Raw genomic sequence first — 19,953 nt, forward strand, 5'->3', positions numbered from 1 at the left:
AGTGTTTCTAATAATGATTGCTTAGGAGAACCAGGTTCTTTGGTGCCTAGTTAAGGATATTCTTATTCAGGGGAAGAAGTACTATAAACTAATCAACGTGATTTGAATTCTGAGCTACAGGTTTATACCAGGAAGAGATTTCATCTGAGAAATAAAGACTCAAATATCAACCCTGCATGAAACCAATCTGAAGATCTGAGTTCTGGTGTCGAAACTTCAGGTAATCCTATCCCTACAACACCTTTGATTTCCTCCACTTTGTCCAATAATTCGCCTAGTATTCCTGATCTTGATGTCCCTATAGCACTTAGAAAAGGTGTTCGAAATTGCACTCAACATCCCATTGCAAAATATCTTTCCTATCACAGACTATAAAAAACCATAAAGCTTTCACATCTAGGATTTCATATTAGTTTGTTCCAAGGAATATTCAGGAAGCATTGGATGATCCGAATTGGAAATTAGCAGTCATGGAGGAGATGAATGCTCTAAGGAGAAGTGGTACATGAGATATTATTGATCTACCCAAAGGTAAGAAAATAGTCAGGTGTAAATGGGTGTTTATAATAAAAAATAAAGCTAATGGAAGGGTTGAGAGATACAAGGCGAGATTGGTAGCTAAAGGCTTTACTCAGACATATGGGATTGACTACCAATAGACTTTTACTCCTATTTCTAAAATAAATTATATTAGAGTGTTGTTATCTCTTGCAGTGAACTCTGATTGGCCTCAATGGTGATCTGGAAGAGGAGGTGTAAATGAGCCTACCACCGAGATTTGAGAAGAAACTTGGCAGTAACAAAGTATACAGATTACATAAGTCAATATATGGACTCAACCAATTACCAAGAGCTTGGTTTGACCGCTTTGGAAAGATAGTTATCAGTTATGGCTTCTTGCAGAGTCAAGCTGATAACACATTATTTTATAAACATTCAAAAGATGGTAAAGTTGCAATTTTGATTGTTTATGTTGAAGATATTATTCTCACTGGTGATGATGAAATAGAATTAGATATTCTAAAGAAAAGACTAGCAAAGGAGTTCCAAATTAAGGACCTGTGAGCTCTTAAGTATTTCCTTGGGATGGAATTTGCAAGATCTAAAGAAGGCATATTTGTCAATCAGAGAAAATATGTTCTTGATCTACTTGGAGAAATAAGTCTACTTGGTTGTAAGATGGTTGAAACTCCGGTTAAGACAAACTTGAAGTTACAAGTTGCTAAGGTTGAAGAAGTAAAGGACATGGAATAATATTAGAGACTTGTAGGGAAGTTGATTTACTTGTCTCATACACGGCCTGATATTACTTTTGCAGTTAGCATGGTAAGTCAATTCATGCACTCACCAGGGGCAGAGCATTTTGAGGCCGTCTATAGGATCTTAAGATATTTGAAAGGAACTCCATGAAGAGGCTTACTATTCAAGAAACATGGACATCTTCAAGTTGAAGTCTACACAGACGCAAATTGGGTAGGAAGTGTTACAGACAGAAGATCAACGACAGGCTACTGTTCCTTTGTTAGAGGAATCCTAGTTACATGGCGGAGTAAAAAACAAAATGTGGTAGCTAGAAGTAGTGCTGAAGCAAAATTCAGAGTCGTTGCCCATGGAATCTACGAGGCGATGTGGATAAAAAGGATTCTTGAAGAATTGAAGTTTTCTTACTCGACTCCAATGAAGGTCTATTGTGACAAAAAAGTTGCTATTGCTATCACTCATAATCCAGTTCTTCATGATCGCACAAAACATATAGAAGTGGATAAACATTTCATCAAGGAGAAAGTCAATGCGGGAATAATATGCATGACATATCTTCCAACTGATGAACAATTAGTTGATATACTAACGAATGGACTACACAAGTAGCAATTTGGTAAGCTGACTAGCAAGATGGCTATGGAAGATATCTTTAAACCAGCTTGAGGGAGAGTGTTGGAAATTCGGTCATTGAAAGCCTTGATTTAGTCATAATCCATGAGATATTCTAGGATATGTTTTCTATATAAATATAGAAAGTAAAAGCTGTAAATCAAGACAAAGTAGGAAAGTAGAAGCTGTCAAATATTGGCTCTAATTAGTTTCTTTTTTTTTTTTTTTGTAATTTCCCTTTGTATAAAAGGAAGTCTTGTACTCATTCAAGAAATAAGACATATTATTTTTTCATTTTTTCCTAAGTATATCTAAAGAAATGTTTCTCTTTTCCTCCACAAACCTTGTCTCTTATTCTCTTCTTCTCTTCTTCTCTATTCACTTCCTCCTCTACCAAGTTTTATCAAAGGTCAAATATTTACAATTTGTAACCTTCATTCAGTAAACTAAAGGTAAGAATCAAACTTAGCACATCCAGAACTTTATTTTAAGACCAGGGTATCAAGTTTTGTCCATGGTTGTCATAAGTTGGTTTTATGGGGGTTTAAGAAAACTCTTGAGTTTAATCAGTTTTTCAGTGATTTCTAGCCTTAGAAAGTGTTCCTAAACCCTTCATAACGCCTAAACTCAGCTAGTAATTTGTTGTTTGATTATGTCTAGTGAAAAAACTTAGGGAAAACTCTCAAGCAAAGGGAAAGTAGAATCTCACCTTGGGTTGACCTTTGGGCACCCTTAAAATTTAGAATCATTAGATAACTCATTTCTAACTCCTCTATACCACATGTAACTCATTTAGATGAGTTTTGATATATTCCATAAGTTTGAAGCATGACATGGTAGATTGCATCATTTGAGTGTTTTTAGCTTGTTTATAGACTCTCTATAACCCTTAAAATCAAATAAAACACTTAAACATCAGTTGGGGACCTCAATGAGGCATTTGGGTATGGAAATATAGGATTTTCGTACCAAAAAAGCCCCTAGTAGCGATGGTATCGATATAGTAAGAACAATATCAATAATGTTCTTCAGTTGAAAAAAATCAGATATTTTTAAAGGGTTAATATCAATACTCATTCTTTGAGTATCAATACTAGGCAGGAGTATCGATACTCCACATAGGGGTATCGATATTGGGGATTTTTCTCAAATATCAAACCGAAATTTGGTATCAATAATCAGTCAAGTATTGATACCCCAACACCATAGTATCAATACTCATCCTAGGGTATCGATAATGCCTTAACTCAACAACCACGTCAGATAAGGGGGTATCAATACCAACATATGGGTATCGATACTAAGGGTTTGGTATCGATACTAAAGGGTCAACATCAGTACCCACATGCATATTTTGATAAATAATCTAGACGTTAAGTGATCAGACTCGAGGTGCTCCAAATACTCTTGAATAACAGCAAATAAGACTTCAAACAATAACAATAATTAATATCATAAAAGTAAAAACTATAACAATTATGTTACATGAAACTAGCCTTGTTTGACACTCGGTAAATAGCCAAGACACCCGAGTTTCTCTTTAGTAGAGTACGACAGTCAGTGGATATTCAACTCAGTGCTATGACATTTCAGCAGCAGACTGGGCACCAGATGCCCTAAGACTCGACGAAGTGGTCGGTGGGTCTAAGTTTTCAATGATAGAATTTTGGATTTTCACCCGGTAGGCTAGATGGGTGTGAGCTCTGAGATGACAAAATCCCTCCACTACACCATGATATCTATCCCAGTTTAGTAAATTAGGTTTTTAATATATTATGTATTTGCATGTTTCATACATGTGCCACTAGTCAACTCTTTTAATGAATGCATATAGTATAGTATAATTATTAGTGAGGTGATGAGCTCGTAAGCTCACAGTTCGGAATATGTTTTCATGTGTAGGTTCTTAGGGGCAGATCGTGGAGAGTTATCGTCACTAGACATTCAAGTGCAGCAGACCAGGTTTCCAAAGAGCATCAGAGTACGTCTTGAGTTATCTTTAGAAGGTATGTACTATTTATGGACCCTTCTGTACTATTCAGTCGTAACTTTGATTTGTATTTAGTATTGTAATATTTTAAGATATATTTTGGGATCTCCCCATTATTTGTAAACCCATGTTAACACGTTTTATTTTATTTCTATGGATGGATTATTTTTAATGATTATAAACAGTCTTTTAATAAAAAATTTTGAGTAATTATTTTGGTAGTCCCGTGTAACATTGTAATCCATGGATCTTCAGGTCTAATTGGATTAGGGTGTTACAATTTGAGTATGTTACTACAATGCTGGAAATTTTATTGTTTGATTTGAAATAAGTAAAAATGATGGAATACCATTTTGAGTTATTGGAAAAGTTGATGTGAATTCTAGAACGAATTCATAAATGGTGACTTAAATGTAAAGCTTATGAAAGTGGAAGGATTGGTAATGAAAATAATTATGGAGTCGAAGAATTATTTTGGAAGGATTGAAGTTGTTATGAATTAGTGATTTGATTTATATCAATTAATTATCGATTTATAATTTGTAGAAATTTTATTATTGCAATTAGATTATGTTAGTATAATACTAACATATATGTTGAATATTGTGTTATTTATATGATGTCATACAAACTATAACAAATATTGTGATCCTAACGATTTGAAAGCGAAGGACAAAGCACGTGAGTAAAACAATATCGCATAAAAAATTCGATATTAAGGCAAAGGTGAATGCAGATGATTTATTTAATTATACTGACCGAGGAAGACTTGCGATAAGTCAACCTCAACTGATTTTTAAAGAATATATTTAATTTAAATTATGGAGAATTTCCATAGTGTTTACAAAAATGGTTTGTGAATTGTTTTGGGGTATGAACTATCCAAGTATTGATTCTAATAATAATGTGTTGAAAATAATACTAATTGGAAATGATTGATTTATAAATGGATATGATTTATTAGAAAGCCTATTGTATGTTGCATTGAGAGTCGTATATACAATTGGCATGCCATGAAGTGGAGTGATTTCTGTTTATTGATGCTGATATTGTATATTAGTGTACCTTATATGTGGCACCGTGGGTGCATATGATATAAGGCACTTGGAGTGCATATTTCTATTTATATATGATAGCACATGGAATTCCTATTGCGTACACTCATCTGACTTGCGTACTTTGCATTCTCTTAAATATACATTGGGCTAAGAAAATGAAATGTGAGAGTACTAAAATGTGTTTGAATGGAAAGAATATGGATTGATTATTGTGATTGATATTGATTATCATGACTTTTATGAAATCATGAGATGATGATTTTTCAAGTTCCTGATGTGGAACGATGGCTTAAATAAGTCGGTTTGCAAATTCAATTGTTTTATTTGAATTAAATTTTATTGTTTTGAAATGTTGTTATAGTTTTTATTCTATCTCACCTTCATTTTTTATACTGCCTCACTAAGTTTTACTTAGTGTGTGATGATTTTCATGCGTAGGTTCAGATAAGGAAAAGGACGTGAAGTGAGGAGCCTCCCGGGCATCTTTTGGAAATCGTACCTACCTACAATATCAGCAAGACATCTCTGATGCTATTTTGACTTTTTAATGGCATGTATAATATATTTGTTTGGTTGCTCTGATAGATTAGTTAAAATGGTTTGTAATAGTAAATTAGAACTGATTTATTTTGATTAGTATTAGTTATATCCAATGGTATGAATGAATTTTGGCTTTTTAATGGCATGTAAGGCTCTTAACCTTATGGTCGTGGGATCGAGTCTCATGGTGGGCAATTCATAATTCTGACTGCGGAGGTCTCCCACAGAAACTGCTCTCAACCTGGCGTTGGGGGCAGCCTACTATCCTACCTCCCCCTTACCCCATTACATATGGGAATAGGGTCAACTAATTTTTATAATATATATGTTTGGTTGCTCTGATAGATTAGTTAAAATGGTTTGTAATAGTAAATTATATTCCATATTATGTTTTAAAAGTTAGATGAGTGATTTTTAAAACGAGGTAATGTTTAAACAGTTTTATTAATGTTGTGAAACAACATTGAACTGTCTAGTTGCTGCCTAAAATCAAACTTAATTTAGATGATAAAATATTATTTTATTATTTGATGCGATTAATAAAATTGATTTTAATTGTTATATTTGAAATTTTAAAATGGAATAAAATTTTATAAATTTTTGTGTAAAGAATGTCAGAAATGAATATCGTGACATCTTTAACTCGTATTTAGGACGTGTATGAGAGGGTTTTAAAACATTTGGAGAACCACGCCTCAACTCATCTTGGAGAATGTTGAATGCAGATTGCAGGCGCCTAGGGTTAAAGGCACAATTATTTTTCGAATATTCTGAAATTAAGAATTTTTTTATCCGTATCCAATCTGATTATCTGATTTTTTTATCAAATATTCGATTTGAATTATCCAGGAAAAAGATTGAATCGGATCATTCAGATATGATAATTTTATACACCCATACTTTTGGCAACATACAATTCTTGTCAAATACATTTCATTTAAAAAATTATTTAGAGGAATCAATTTCATAATAAGATTGGGATTTTTAAGTTTTGTTCTATGTTTTATTATAACAATATATAGAAGAATGTGAATTCAAACATGTTAAATTCATGTTATTTTTTAATTTAAGGTTTGGGGTCTAGTTACAACCAACTTTGACGTACTTAAACAAAACTGCAAACTTTTTTTTTTAATTATCTTTAGCCTCGTGTTGGTAGTTAGATTTGGAGATAAACTAATAGTTTTATTACAAGTTGTTAGTACCGAATTTATGCTTGGTACAATATAAGCATGTGCATATTAATAATTTGGTATTCGAATTGTCCTTTTCATCTCGTGAAACAAAATAAACATATTTGTTAAAATCAACGTATTTGACTTTAGCTCCTCGGTAGGTAGGTAGGATTACATTACGAGACAAATTTCAAGTTCCTATAAAACCCCACCTTATCTAATGCAAAACCCTAAAACAAAGCGTATTGAGTGGAAAATGCAAATGAGGCAAATATTATTGGTAGGTGCAGCTCTCTTAGCCTCCACAAGCACTGTACTTTGTGCCCAACCTTTTACTTTCTACGCACTCGTTCTCCATTGGCCGCCTTCTGTTTGTAATTCGCTGCCTGCGGGACAGACGTGTATTCATGACATCCCCGAAAGCTTTACCGTCCATGGTCTATGGCCCCAACGTAAAGATGCCAGCCCGGTGCATCCCGGCGATGACGAGTGCAACGAAAACTTTTTTACGGCAACAAGACTTGACGTGAGTAAATTTTACTTTGGATTAATTAAGTACGATTCTTCCTTGTTGAATTCTTGAGTGTAATAGAAACTTCAATATGTCCATGATTCGACTAAAACTTTGTTTTTATGTATAACTTTTTAACTGTTTAAAACACCTGAAAATTTTAATACAAGTTAAAACAAAGGCTTTGAGAAAGTTTAAAAAGTTGAAATATAGAAATTTATACATGAAAATAATGAAAATATCATATCTATCATTAATCTATGATCGCATGCAAGCCATCTCTGAGCATAGACAAAAGGGGCACTCTTAGGGCCCTCTTGTCTGGGTCCAAAATTATAAATTTACATATAATTAAAAGATGATAAATTATTTATTTAGTCACTCATCTATTATTATTTTTTTGTTTTCGTAATCTAATTTTTTTTTCAAAAGCATATTTAACGTTACGTTTTATTTCTTTTTTTTTTATTATCCACCATTAAAAAATTAACAGTGAAGTTGATGAACATTTTTAAATTATTCTTTTACTTTTCACTTAATTATTCTTTTTTTTTTACAATATGATGAATGTTACAATCTAACATGTACCCTTTTAAAAGATGATCATGCTTGTTTTGAGTGAGTAGTTGGGTGTTAATAAAAAAATTTGATGTTTTCTATTTAAAATTTAATGTGTTTATTAAACAGTATATTAAATGTAATATACAAACAATTTACAAGTATATTTATTTAGTTTTATTTGTTCTTACAATTCAATTTTTCTATATATGTTATTAGGTGTCTAATTTCTATTACCATGCATTAACTTTTTCTTTGTTATTATTGAACTCGTAGAATATTTTGAAGAGGAAATCGTTCTACACGAACTTAAAGCAAGATTGGCCAAACCTTTTGGATGAAGCGGGCGGTGATCCGACATTGTGGTCGATTGAATGGAACGGGCATGGGATCTGTTCCGATCTCCAAAACGATCCTCTTGCTTATTTCAAATGTGTTACCGTTCTCTTCGACGACCGAAAATTCAAAAACTTAAGACAAGGTGATTGATTTATGCTCACATTTCATCCTGTTTTTTGAATAAGCCATTTAAGTAAGATTAATGATTAGAGGTTTGGTTTTGGCCCCTAACTAGATGTGGGAATTGAAGTTGGACAATCTTATACGTTAGCCGATGTACAGCAAAAATTGAAGGGAAAATATGGAGTAAATCCTCAAATTGCATGCAACAAAAAGATTCAACTTTGGGAGATCCGTTTCTGTTATAAAAGAGTAGAAGGAAAAGAACCTGTTGACCTTCAAGACTGCCCCAAGTTATCTGATACAAAATACCCATGTGATCAGAACGGAATTCAGCTCCCTCGTGCTCCTGCTCCTCCTCCCTCTTCAACTCCGCGGATGGTATCGGACGAGCCACATTCAGAATTATAAATTTAGTTACGGTTAGATATTTAAAATGCGGTTGCGGTCGTATTCTCGATTGTGTTTAGTCTTGCTTATGCAGTATGCCCTGATGATTTGCTGTGATGTGTCCTTTCTAGTTGTTGTGTTTGTTTCTGTGTTCTTAGTTTCACTGTCTTTTGTGGATCTGTTTTCAGTGTCACTTTCACTGCCGTATCCCACTGCTTGCAGTGGTTCATCTTTAATAATAAAACTTACCCATGGATGAGGGTGTGTCATTGACGTATCGAAATTTAATATCATGGGATTCAGTTATAAATGAACAATATGTTACTCAAATTTAACATATATCTTACGATCAAGGACCCATTTACATACGTGACGAACAAACCAACCTTAAGACGTTTTTTCTATTCATTTAAGGTAAGTATAAGTGAGTATTTGTAATTTAAAGATAACTTTTAATCATTTATCATTGAACGTTTGTACTTCTAATATTCATGACACTCAAACCACTAAAACATTGATTTACATCAAAAGGGATCATGACAAATTTACAAAGTTTCAACCGAGAGTTTCGAAATTTGAGGGAAAATTTCAAAAGCGACAGACTTACTGCCAATGGTCAATTTAAAACTTTTGAAAAAAATTTGAAACTTCCACAAAAAGTTTTAAAACTTAAGCAAACTTTCGATGCCAGGCAAACGTGTAAGGATTAATTTTGTATTTTTCTAAAGTGTAAGGATAAAATTAATATTTTATCTAAGTCCAGGGTTGAATTAAAAGTTAACCCCTTTTACTTGGTTTACCACATCATCAAACTAACAATATTTAACACCACGGTGACCAGAGTGTTATATAACGACAACTTAAGTGATCAAAATTTTACCTTTTAACACCTCCGTGACCAAAAGCAAACACTTATGAAACAAAAGTGACCATTTCGATAGTTTACCCTAAAATTAATGAAACTAACATTGTTAGTTTTCTTGAAAATATTTATAATTTCAAATGTTTTAGGGTTTTTAATTTTTAAATTTTTTTAATCAATCAAATTCTGACAGGTCAATAAATCTTTTGATCATTAATATGATTAACAATAATTTCAGAGTCACTCTCGTAATAAATTTATATAAAATTCTATTTGAATTAATTCATCAATATTACTAATTAATTAAAAAAATTAATGTTCATTAGGAGTCACAAATACATACAAGTCAAATAAAAAACGGAAATGTTTCCCTCAATCGATAAAGTCACATGTTATGAAATCAGTACTAAATACTTTTATTAAAAGCTATTAGTTTTGTCTCAAAAACTGTTATACCTACTTTCGTTTTGATACTTTTTTTGGCACGTGTTGTGTACCTAATTTGTATCATAACTTGAACACCAGACACTTGCGATGAAATTAATCTATACATTTATATAACTGCCACTCTCAATCACTTAACAAGACAAGACCAAGATAATTTGAAGAAAATTCGCAATTTGGTTTAAACATTCTCAAGATAATTTGAAGAAAATCCGATTTTTCTTCAATGAGTTACTTATTTTACTGATGGTACCCACCCTAAAATTTTATTTATATTCATTCCATTTAAACATTTTATGTTGTTAACATATGTGTGTCCACTCTTAAAAATATTTATAGATCTAGGAACGGAGCTATGTTGGGATCCAAAGGGGCCCCAGTCCTTGTAAAAATTTTATATATTCGATAAATTTTAGTCTAATAGTATTTTGGTTCATGTAAAAATAAGTGTTCAATTAAAAAAATACATAAATTTATTAAATATTTAATCAAGTAAGGGTCGAACTAAATGATGATATGCCCATGTTTTCAAATTTTTTGGTCTAATAAGAATTTAGGTCATTGTAAGTTTAAATATTATACAAATTAGACATTTTCTTTTTAATTTTGAATTTAAATACCTAATAAATCATTTTTAAAAAAATTCAATATTTTAACCCCTACCGATATTTAATCCCGGTCGTCACTGTCCGGATCCACCGCTGATCCTAATATTTTAATTTTGATATATTAAATTCTTATACAAACGGCCTTTAGAGAAAAAAGAGAAAGACAGAGCGAGGGGAATAAGAGAATGGGGTATAATTGTGTCAGGATAGAGAACCTTTTTATATACTTTATCCTACCCGTCACATGTGATTAGGGTGAGTATTTAAGATTTTAGTTAACCGAATTATTAAATTTTATGTTATAAATCAAATATTATTTGGAAGTTTTTAATTTGTCTAGAATTATTTGAATTTTTGTTTAAATTTAATTATAAATAATTATACTATTTTGGTATTAATTATTTTAATTTAAATAATTTTTATAATCATAATATATATATATATATATTATATGTGATATACATATATGATATATAATTGAACGTTCTACTCGAATTTAAATTAATCTGATAATTATTAAAAAAAAATTAAATTATTTAAATCTTATTTTATAACTTAAATTTTAGTTATAAAATTTTGAGTAGACATTTTTAATATCAAATCAAATAAAAACTTTAATTTTTTAGAATAAATTTTATTCACTAATACATTTGACATTTTGGGATTGGAGGGTGAGAAGAGCTAATGACTACCAGTGAGCTAATCACCATTTACCTATTAACCATCTATCCCACTTAGTTGGTGGAGGTACCGGGTAGGTCAAACTATTTCATTTGACCGGAGAAGCACTGGGCAAAAAAAAATTTCTAATAATATTTTGGGAAAAATTAATCGTATATATTGTTTTGAAAGGGAGTTGCGTATGTTATTTTGTTACGCCCATACAAAACATGTTAAAAATATGTGCTTAGTTAACAAAAATTTTAATTTAAAATGGAGAGAAAACAATACATCATAAAAATGTCTATACAATAGACGCGTAACGGATCACAATCGCGATAGCTAAGACAGACCTCACCCCAGCCAAAGCAAGATTGTTGAAAATAACAAGACCATAGAGCACCGAACATGGGCAATCAAAAACACACGCGATGCCCAACTACAACCATAAGAAATTGATTAGGATTAAGGATGTGGAATTAGATAATTGTTTAAGTTTTAGTTGGATCCTGTCAGGATAAGTAAAATTGAATATAGGTCGTGTCAGATTAATTTGATGGTTCGACTCGGATCAAGTCGGGTCTGAATCAAATCAGTTCGGGTTATTTTATGGTAGATTTGACATCAAATTTAGTTCGGATACATATTGAGTTAATTTCAATTTGGATCGATGTCAATTCATGTCAAAACGATTTAGGTTTAACCGAGAGTTTCGAAATTTTGAGGGGAAATTTCAAGACCAACAAACTTACTGCCAATGCTAAATTTAGAACTTTTGAAAAAATTTCCAAACTTATACACAAAGTTTTAAAACTTAGAGGAAATTTTCAAAACTAGGCAAATGTGTACTAACGTGCTAAAAGAAGTATTTATATCGAATTATTTAAACATTTGATAAGAGCTACTGTTTATTTGTTTTTGCTCTCCGATCACCTATTGTTCTAGCTGACAAACTTCTCTTTATCATTAAGCCTTCAAAAATCTTCATAATTATGCCAACACGTATGCTCATTCTTCGTGAAGCTTCTTCGTTAATCATTGCTGCCACTTCTAATTATTTCAATTAAAATATTGAACTCTCGTTTTTGTTTTACTGATATTGTTAGAGTATTAATTCGATAAAAATATGATGTTATAGATGATGGTTATTGATGTAGATGTCATATCAAAATGATATTATATTATATATTAAAATAGCGTAATTTTGATATGTCATCCATATCAAAACGTTATTATTGAATTAACAATCTAATAATATAATTGAAACGAAAATAAAATTTCATTATATTAACAAAGTAATTGAAAATTTAATTGTATGAACAATGTAATATCGAAAGTAGAGTGATGTCCGATGTAGTTTAACAATAATCCAAAGTTACATCAGGTTTGTTCCCGATTCTTTGATTCTCACTATTCTTAAACTTATTTAGAAGGCTCTGATGTATTTCATTCAGGAGGAACGGAATCGGAGACACTCAATGGGGAGAATGAGATTGGGGATGAAATTGTAATATTTTTAAAATATGGGAATCATATATAATTAAGGGTAACATTGAGTACACAATTGTAATAAATCCTCAAAGGTAACGTCATTTTCCTCTACATTGTTCCAATTTATTTTTTTAAAAAGGGCAAAACCATCAGAGCTCAAATTCTCCAACTCATTCCCTCCCTTTTCACGTCTCCTTTGATCCCACCGAACGACTGCGTTTCAATCGCCAGACAATCCCTTGGAGGAGTAGCCGCCGTCGCACGGCGGACCTAAACGTGGGACTTGCTGCCGGAAAAATCATCAGGTAAAACAAAATATTAGTATGTTTTATTGTCAACCAGTTAATTCAGAAGCGAAGAAAGCGAGAAATTGCTGTGCAGTTTGGATGAAACAAAGATGCTGTTTATGAATAATTAAAATTTGGATGTGTAAAGTTTTAAGATGTGTAACCAAAATTTTTTTTAAGATTATAAAAGTTCTTCGAAATTCTAATAGCAAAACTAGGAATGATGGGAGGGGCTGTGGCCCACCCCAGCCCGACCCGACAACTTTTTTTTTACATTTATTTTATATATAAAATTTAAATATTCATGGGATAATCATGAATTGCCCCCTACTTTTAGAGAACTTGTACTTTTCCCCTCTCGAGTTGGGATCATGAGTTGGGATCATGGCTCCGTTCTTGCAAACACTTCTATGTTTATTCGTTCGTTTATTAAAATGAACATAAATATTTGCTTAATAAACGAACATGAACGAACGATTCACAAACATTTATCAAACACATTGTTCATTCACATCCATAGTAATGTGTTTTTGGCTATTACCTTGAACTCGATGAGTTTTATGGTTTGGAGGTAACAGTGTTGGAATATTTTGTTGTTGATGCTACTTGGGACTTGGAAGTATTGCCTAACCGCAATTCCTAGCTTATATTTTGAACTATGTTACACAGACCTTTTAGTTTCTCTAAGGTATTGATGCCTTATACTTATTTGGATACGAGGTACGATCCTCCAAATATATGAAAAATCTTCGAAAAATATTAAGCATACTTGTATTCGTCACTCACCTCTGAGTCTGAGAGCTCTTTTCCCGTATTCTGGTTTTGGTGTTTCTTCAGCTATGTATATATATATATATCCCTTGCAGATTGAAATGTATATATATGATGGGGACTTTTTTTTTAATGAGAGAAACAGAGTAATTCCTTCATTTCTGAAATGATTTGCCATTTTGTTTTTCACTTTGCTTAACTTAATCAATTTTCCTAAATTGTTCTTAAATGTAGTTGGCGTTGAGTCTGCGTGGATGCGTGCACCCTCGGGGTGATTCCTTGAGTTCTACGTTATCTAATCCCTTTCCATGTAGTTCGATTTTTGCGTCAATTCCTCGTTTGCCTACAACATTTCATTATTATGCAACCAGAATTCTTGGAAGCATGATCGGCATACGAAGTCCTGGCAAGTTAAAGGTACACGAAAACCCTTTTTCTCCTTTCAAAATGCATCATCAGGCATACTTACTGGAAGCAGAATGTTCTAAGTTGTGCCTATGACAAGAACTAACTACGTTTCCCTAAAGGCTCTGCATATATGTATGTACTCATTCAAAATCGCCTTTCACAATGCATTATCGGGCATACTTACAGTAAGCGGAATGCTCTGAATTACGCTTATGACAAAACTAAACTATGTTTTCCCAAGAACTCTGCATATATCTATGTACTCATTCTAGTATGCTTCTGAATCGCCTTTTGAAATGCATCATCGGGCGTACTTACAGTAAGTGGAATGCTCTGAATTATGCTTATGATGAAATCAAACTATGTTTTCCTAAAATCCTCATAATATTTGTATTTGCTCGTTCTAGTTTTCTTCAGAATTGCCTGAATTGTTTGTTATTTGTCTAATTTATGATCTTTGAATTTCAGGTTTGCCTCCCTTGCACCTTTCCACTGCTTCAACCCCTCTATTAAATGGGACTTTTGGTGGCTTATCTCATACGGTACCCTTGTTTCCTAGTCTTAGGAACTCTACTTCGGTGCCTCGAGCATCGAAGGATGTGCTATCTGGTTTTCGATATCCCCCTATGACAAAGAAGCCTAAATGGTGGAGGAGTTTTGCATGCCTCCCTTATTTATTGCCTCTCCATGAAACATGGATGTATGCAGAGACAGCATATAATTTACACCCCTTCTTGGAAGACTTCGAGTTTTTGACCTACCCGTTCCTTGAAGCCCTCGGAAGGTTGCCGAGCTGGTCTCTAATGGTGTATTTCTTCGTTGCATATCTGGGAATCGTGAGGAGAAAGGAATGGCCTCACTTTTTCAGATTTCATGTGGTGATGGGAATGCTATTGGAAATTGCCTTGCAAGTGATTGGGACTGTGAGCCGCTGGATGCCGCTAGCTATATATTGGGGTAAGATTGGTATGCACTTTTGGACGGCTGTGGCATTCGCCTACCTGTTTACGGTTGTGGAGTGCATTAGGTGTGCTCTTGCTGGTATGTATGCTGACATTCCTTTTGTTTCTGATGCTGCATACATCCAAATTCCATATGAATATGGCTGGAATCATAACCCATTGAATGGCCTCATTGCCCGAAAGGTATGCCGTGCTCTTCTCTTCTCTTGGAAGATTCGGTTCGAGTAATGCATATGCAAAATACGAATGTGTATTATCAATTGGTTAAGAAAAATTCTGAATATATATGAAAATATTATTCGCACATAATTCCATTATGCTATTATTACGTGTTAGTAAAACTCGATTTGACTCGAAAATATCAAAATTTTTAACTTGACTCAATGCTAAAAAGCTTGAATCTACTCTTATTTTTATAAACTCAACTCAAAAAAAATTTAAATTCGGATTGAGTTATAAAATAGGATTTAAATAACTCAAAATTTTTCTTAACTATTGATATGGTTTTGAAGTTCAAGAAGAATCATTCAATATATATATTATAAAAAATTATTTAAATTATATTAAATTAGTATCAAAACATTATAAATATTTATAATTAAATTTAAACGAAAATTCAAACAACTCGATTTAACTTGAATTTTATAAACTTGACTCGATACGAAAAAAAATAAATAAAATTTGAGTTATAAAATAAGACTTATCAATTCAAATAACACAAATTGTATTTACCCGATTCGATTGAATATTTACCCTTCGTTACTTCGCTTCAATATAAATTTCATGCTATTAATCAAGTAACAGCAATACAAGCAACACTAGCTTTTCCAACATGCTACTACGCTTCATTTTTTCTAAAATATATGTGTTTGGATTTTGTCCAACACATAGCAACTAAGCACCAAAAAAGATTAAACAAAAAAAAAATTAAGCAAAGTTACTAAAACAAAGAAAGAGGGAGGGAGGTTCAAACCAGCACCATTGATCATAGCCCAACAAGTTGTAACCTAGGACTCATCCGTCTCATTATTGTTGTGCTAACAGTTATAAATCTTCAATTAGCTCAACGGTGCTAAAATGTGCATCGATTTTGTTGACAGTTTCTTGATCAATTTCGATTCGAGTGAGCAGATGATGTGCTAATTGTCTGGGAGTCTCTGTACACTCTTCGTTAAATGTTTCGGGACCTTTCGTTTCCGTCTCGGAAGACATCGAGCTTTGATTATAAAGATGTGCTTTCATCTCCAAACAATATTTTAGATCCTCTTCATTTCGAGCTTTGTTCAACTTGTCGACGACATCACTTACAACTGAAGCTCTCTCAACCCACAAGCTTTTAACCTTTTTCAACCTACTGTCCAGTTTATTTTGGTCGTCTGGAACATTAGCACCATCATTTGCTTCAGTTCTCTGAAGCTTTTCTATTCCCTGATCAACAATTTGTTTTATCCTCTTTCTGGCATTATTGGTTCTCACCGGGTCAGATTTTAGGGTCAGCTTCAGACCTGAACTCATCACTGAAGTCTTGTCTTCCTTTGAAGTGGGCCTAGGCTTAGACCCTCCATCCTCATTGGACCCTTCATCCATAGATTTTATAGAAAAGACTTCCTCGAGTAAACTAATATTCTGCATGTACCGGTTGAAAGCATCGTTTTCAATTTCGATATTTCCATCCTTGAATTCCTTCAGCTTGGAATATCTCCATTCGTTTAAGGCTATAGCATCCTGAAACAGCATACCAGTTCAAGACCTATACAGTAATATAACAAACTTGAACAAGAGTATCTGTTTACTATTAACTAAGCTGCACCTTTCGTGTCAGGTGTTTCTTTGTTCGGACCTGCAGATTGTCAAATTGTGCAAAAGCATTGGAAAGTTGCCTAAATGAGGGAGCCCTTAAGGGTGTCCTGAACAACATGCAACAGGGGGGGAATCATCCACAAGTCAAAATTTAAATGACAAACTCAAAAATCAATTTAAAGCCTAGAAATATAGGGTTGAACAGCTGATGTAGATAACCAATATAATAAAGTCAACAATTCAGAAAAATGAAAAAAACAAAATTATAGGGGGGCCTGAAGATTTTAGGAAAACAAAGTTCACATTGGAGTTTGAGTGGATAGGAAACAAAACGAATTCTAGGGCCAAGGCATTAAATAACCGTCTGCTGGTTTTCAGAACCTATGCTAGTTAAAATTCTTGAAACAGTATCAGGGATCGTAGAATAGAAATATACTAAACATGAGAATAGATGTACATTTCCAGCGAGGCCCATATTGACCAACGTGATACAGCTATGTTTTCCTACAAGGAATGTTACATGCATGCAATAACAAATTTTGTGAACTATATCAGCTTACAATGACAGTTTCACATAGAAACATAAGTTGTTCAGGCAGATATACACTCTTCTGCTTTTTGTGTCAAAATTTCAAAAAAGAAAGGAAATGCATATATCGAAGAGTTAATCTTTGCAACTTACACTTGAGAAGATGCCTGTGTTGACTTCTGCTCTGACGAAGGAGTGCTTGAAGTTGGTGGCTTCTCTGGAAAGGCTGAGCTTGACTTTAAAACTACAATGTAAATCAGGAATCGAGTTATTTATGTCTTCAATGCTTCATTCGTTAACAATATATACGCTTGTGTATTAAGAACAAATTCTGCATTTCTGTCCAAAGCAAAGCTACTAAACTCCTTCGGTGGCAATTCCTACATAAAAGATATCCCATTTTCCTCTAAATAATGGGCTGAGTCTGATAACCCGTAGGTGATCACCTTAACAGAGCATGCTTTTAAACTTAAACCTAAGCTCAGCATATTGTAAAGCCTTTCAATAGAATAAATGACCATTCCAGCAAAATTAAAACATATCATCCTGTGAAATAAGCAACTAACAATGCTGAAAGTTGGCCCTCAAGAATCGGTACATCCCCTAAAGAAAGGCAATCAACTAGATGACCACAAAGAATACGCAGGTCTTTGTAATGTATTTCAAGAAAATACACAAAGTATAGCAGTTTCCAACATGAAATTTACTTCATATCATCCGCTGACATTAAAACTCCCACTTCACCTTCACAAGTAACCACAAAATTAGGCATAATCTGATAACCAAAACAACTAACATTTGACAATAACCAAAATAAACTCATCTTCCAAGTTTCCCAGACATACCATGAATATGACATGGATTTTGTGCTTTTGAGCAACAACTCTTGCAGGAACGATATGGGCACCTGCATAAGAAATCGAAGTAACACGAATGATTTGATAGGAAAACTTGTCAAGCTCAAGAAACCATTAAAAGAAAGAATTGCAATCAAACACCAGAAATGAAGCTTCTAAAACTCCTCAATGGATTAAACTAATCAAATATCTAAACTTAAGTTTACAAATTTTACCACAGTTTATAGCATAAATTTTCCTGCAACTTTTGAACAAACAAAAAACAGAACAAAAATTAACAACCAAATTAAATAAATCCGGAGTCTAAAATTCAAAGTAACTTAACGTATCTTGTAGTGTCATTGGACAAGTAAATCATTTCTTCTAAATTGCCACACAAAAATGGAAATTAAAACAAAAAAGAATCACTTAATTACATATGAAAATAAATTTTAAATAAAGGGAGATCTTTTAACCTGGAACGGGCAACATTTCCGCATTGAATACATTTAGGCTTATTAAGCCCACGTTGTGTCTTAGGCAGCGTATCCATGCGCTGAAACGGCGGAGGATGAGGTGTGGCCGTCGTCGTCGCCGATGGCGATGAGGCTGACATTATAAAGCACGTGATTATCGTTTTCACTCCTCGTCTTCTTTTTTGAAGAGCTGGGTGCCTGAATTACGCACTCTCCGTTGTTTTCTAGTACTATTATTATTTTTCAGAGGAGAGGTGATTGGATTTGGGGGGATTTAGGAGCGTGTTTGAAATTGGTATTTTGGGGAGAAAATTGATTTACAAGAGATTGAAAGAAAAATTATTTTAGGGCTTATTATATGGGCTGGGCCTTTGGGTTTCACTTCTAAAACTCATTTGCTCCTTCTTAGGCATTTTTACAAGAACTATTCTCTCATGTATTAGTGATAAAAAAAATTATAGAGCATAGTTTTAAGATTGTCATGTATTATATTTAATATTTATGGTTATAAACTAAGGAAAAAAGTCACAATCATATGGTGATATATGTACTATTTGACTGAATTATTAAATTGAATTAAATTTAGGACTAAATTGATAGAATATATAAATATTAAGGACCAATTACATAATTAAATCAAATATTCTAACAACCATGTCACCTCTTTCAATAAATCTTAATGACACGTGGATTGATTGGAACACTTAAATAGTTAAGTGATTTGATTGACAAAATTTCATAATTGATGGTCAAAATGAAAAAGAGACAATAGTTAAGTTGTCATGCGAATAGCTTATCTACAAAATAATCAATGTCATCCTTTGATCAACATAAATCGTTGTTGACAATTATGATGTTGATGTGGCAGTTCACAACGCTAACATGATAGTTCATTGTGCTGACATGGTAATTTATTGTATTGATGGTTCGTTCTATGGGTGATTGATTTTTTTAAAAGATTTAGGACTTAATTGATTCTTTTAAAAAGTTTGAGGATTTAATTGATTCTTTTAAAAAGTTAGAACTCTTATTTAATCTTTAAAAAATAAAAATTAACAATTATTTAAAATTTAAAATATACGAATATTAAAATATTAAAAAAACTAAATATTACAAAATTACTAAAAAATGCTATTAAAGTTTTCCCAAAAAAAATAAAATACCAAAAAACTATAAAATGATATATTAAAAACATAAAAAAAACAAAATTTAAAAATATTTATAAAATATTAAAAATTTTGAACATTTTCATCAGAAAAGATCTCT

The 19,953-nt window shown here is 32.7% G+C and overlaps 2 protein-coding genes and 1 pseudogene across 2 annotated transcripts; 2 read left to right on the forward strand and 1 right to left on the reverse strand.

Annotated features, from left to right (window-relative positions):
- The first annotated feature begins 6,885 nt into the window (after nt 1-6,885).
- LOC120186142 (ribonuclease 1-like) lies at nt 6,886-8,669 on the forward strand. The gene is made up of 3 exons (XM_039190162.1): nt 6,886-7,161; nt 7,981-8,185; nt 8,279-8,669. The coding sequence occupies exons 1-3, from the start codon at nt 6,892-6,894 to the stop codon at nt 8,572-8,574; spliced, it is 771 nt and encodes a 256-aa protein (XP_039046093.1). The 5' UTR covers nt 6,886-6,891; the 3' UTR covers nt 8,575-8,669.
- A 4,894-nt stretch (nt 8,670-13,563) lies between these two features.
- On the forward strand, nt 13,564-15,355 carry LOC120186146 (annotated as a pseudogene).
- A 631-nt stretch (nt 15,356-15,986) lies between these two features.
- Nucleotides 15,987-18,978, reverse strand: LOC120186138. Its single transcript, XM_039190159.1, has 5 exons — nt 18,688-18,978; nt 18,221-18,282; nt 17,529-17,619; nt 16,857-16,953; nt 15,987-16,771 (listed from the first exon to the last, which is right to left on the reverse strand). Exons 1-5 carry the CDS (start codon nt 18,825-18,827, stop codon nt 16,091-16,093), a joined length of 1,071 nt encoding a protein of 356 aa, XP_039046090.1. The 5' UTR covers nt 18,828-18,978; the 3' UTR covers nt 15,987-16,090.
- Between the last annotated feature and the right edge of the window lie 975 nt (nt 18,979-19,953).

This window comes from Hibiscus syriacus, unplaced genomic scaffold, assembly GCF_006381635.1.
Source record: "Hibiscus syriacus cultivar Baekdansim isolate YM2019G1 unplaced genomic scaffold, ASM638163v2 tig00113301_pilon, whole genome shotgun sequence".
NCBI lineage: Eukaryota > Viridiplantae > Streptophyta > Magnoliopsida > Malvales > Malvaceae > Hibiscus > Hibiscus syriacus.

Excerpts from the sequence above, each read along its gene's own strand:
- LOC120186142 (XM_039190162.1), top strand. The coding sequence starts at position 6,892 with ATGCAAATGAGGCAAATATTATTGGTAGGTGCAGCTCTCTTAGCCTCC. Across the intron at positions 7,162-7,980 it reads TTACGGCAACAAGACTTGAC|AATATTTTGAAGAGGAAATC; the intron begins GTGAGTAAATTT and ends TTGAACTCGTAG. Across the intron at positions 8,186-8,278 it reads ATTCAAAAACTTAAGACAAG|ATGTGGGAATTGAAGTTGGA; the intron begins GTGATTGATTTA and ends GCCCCTAACTAG.
- LOC120186138 (XM_039190159.1), bottom strand. The coding sequence starts at position 18,827 with ATGTCAGCCTCATCGCCATCGGCGACGACGACGGCCACACCTCATCCT. Across the intron at positions 17,620-18,220 it reads AAATCCATGTCATATTCATG|TTTTAAAGTCAAGCTCAGCC; the intron begins GTATGTCTGGGA and ends TTTACATTGTAG. Across the intron at positions 16,954-17,528 it reads ACACAGGCATCTTCTCAAGT|GACACCCTTAAGGGCTCCCT; the intron begins GTAAGTTGCAAA and ends CATGTTGTTCAG.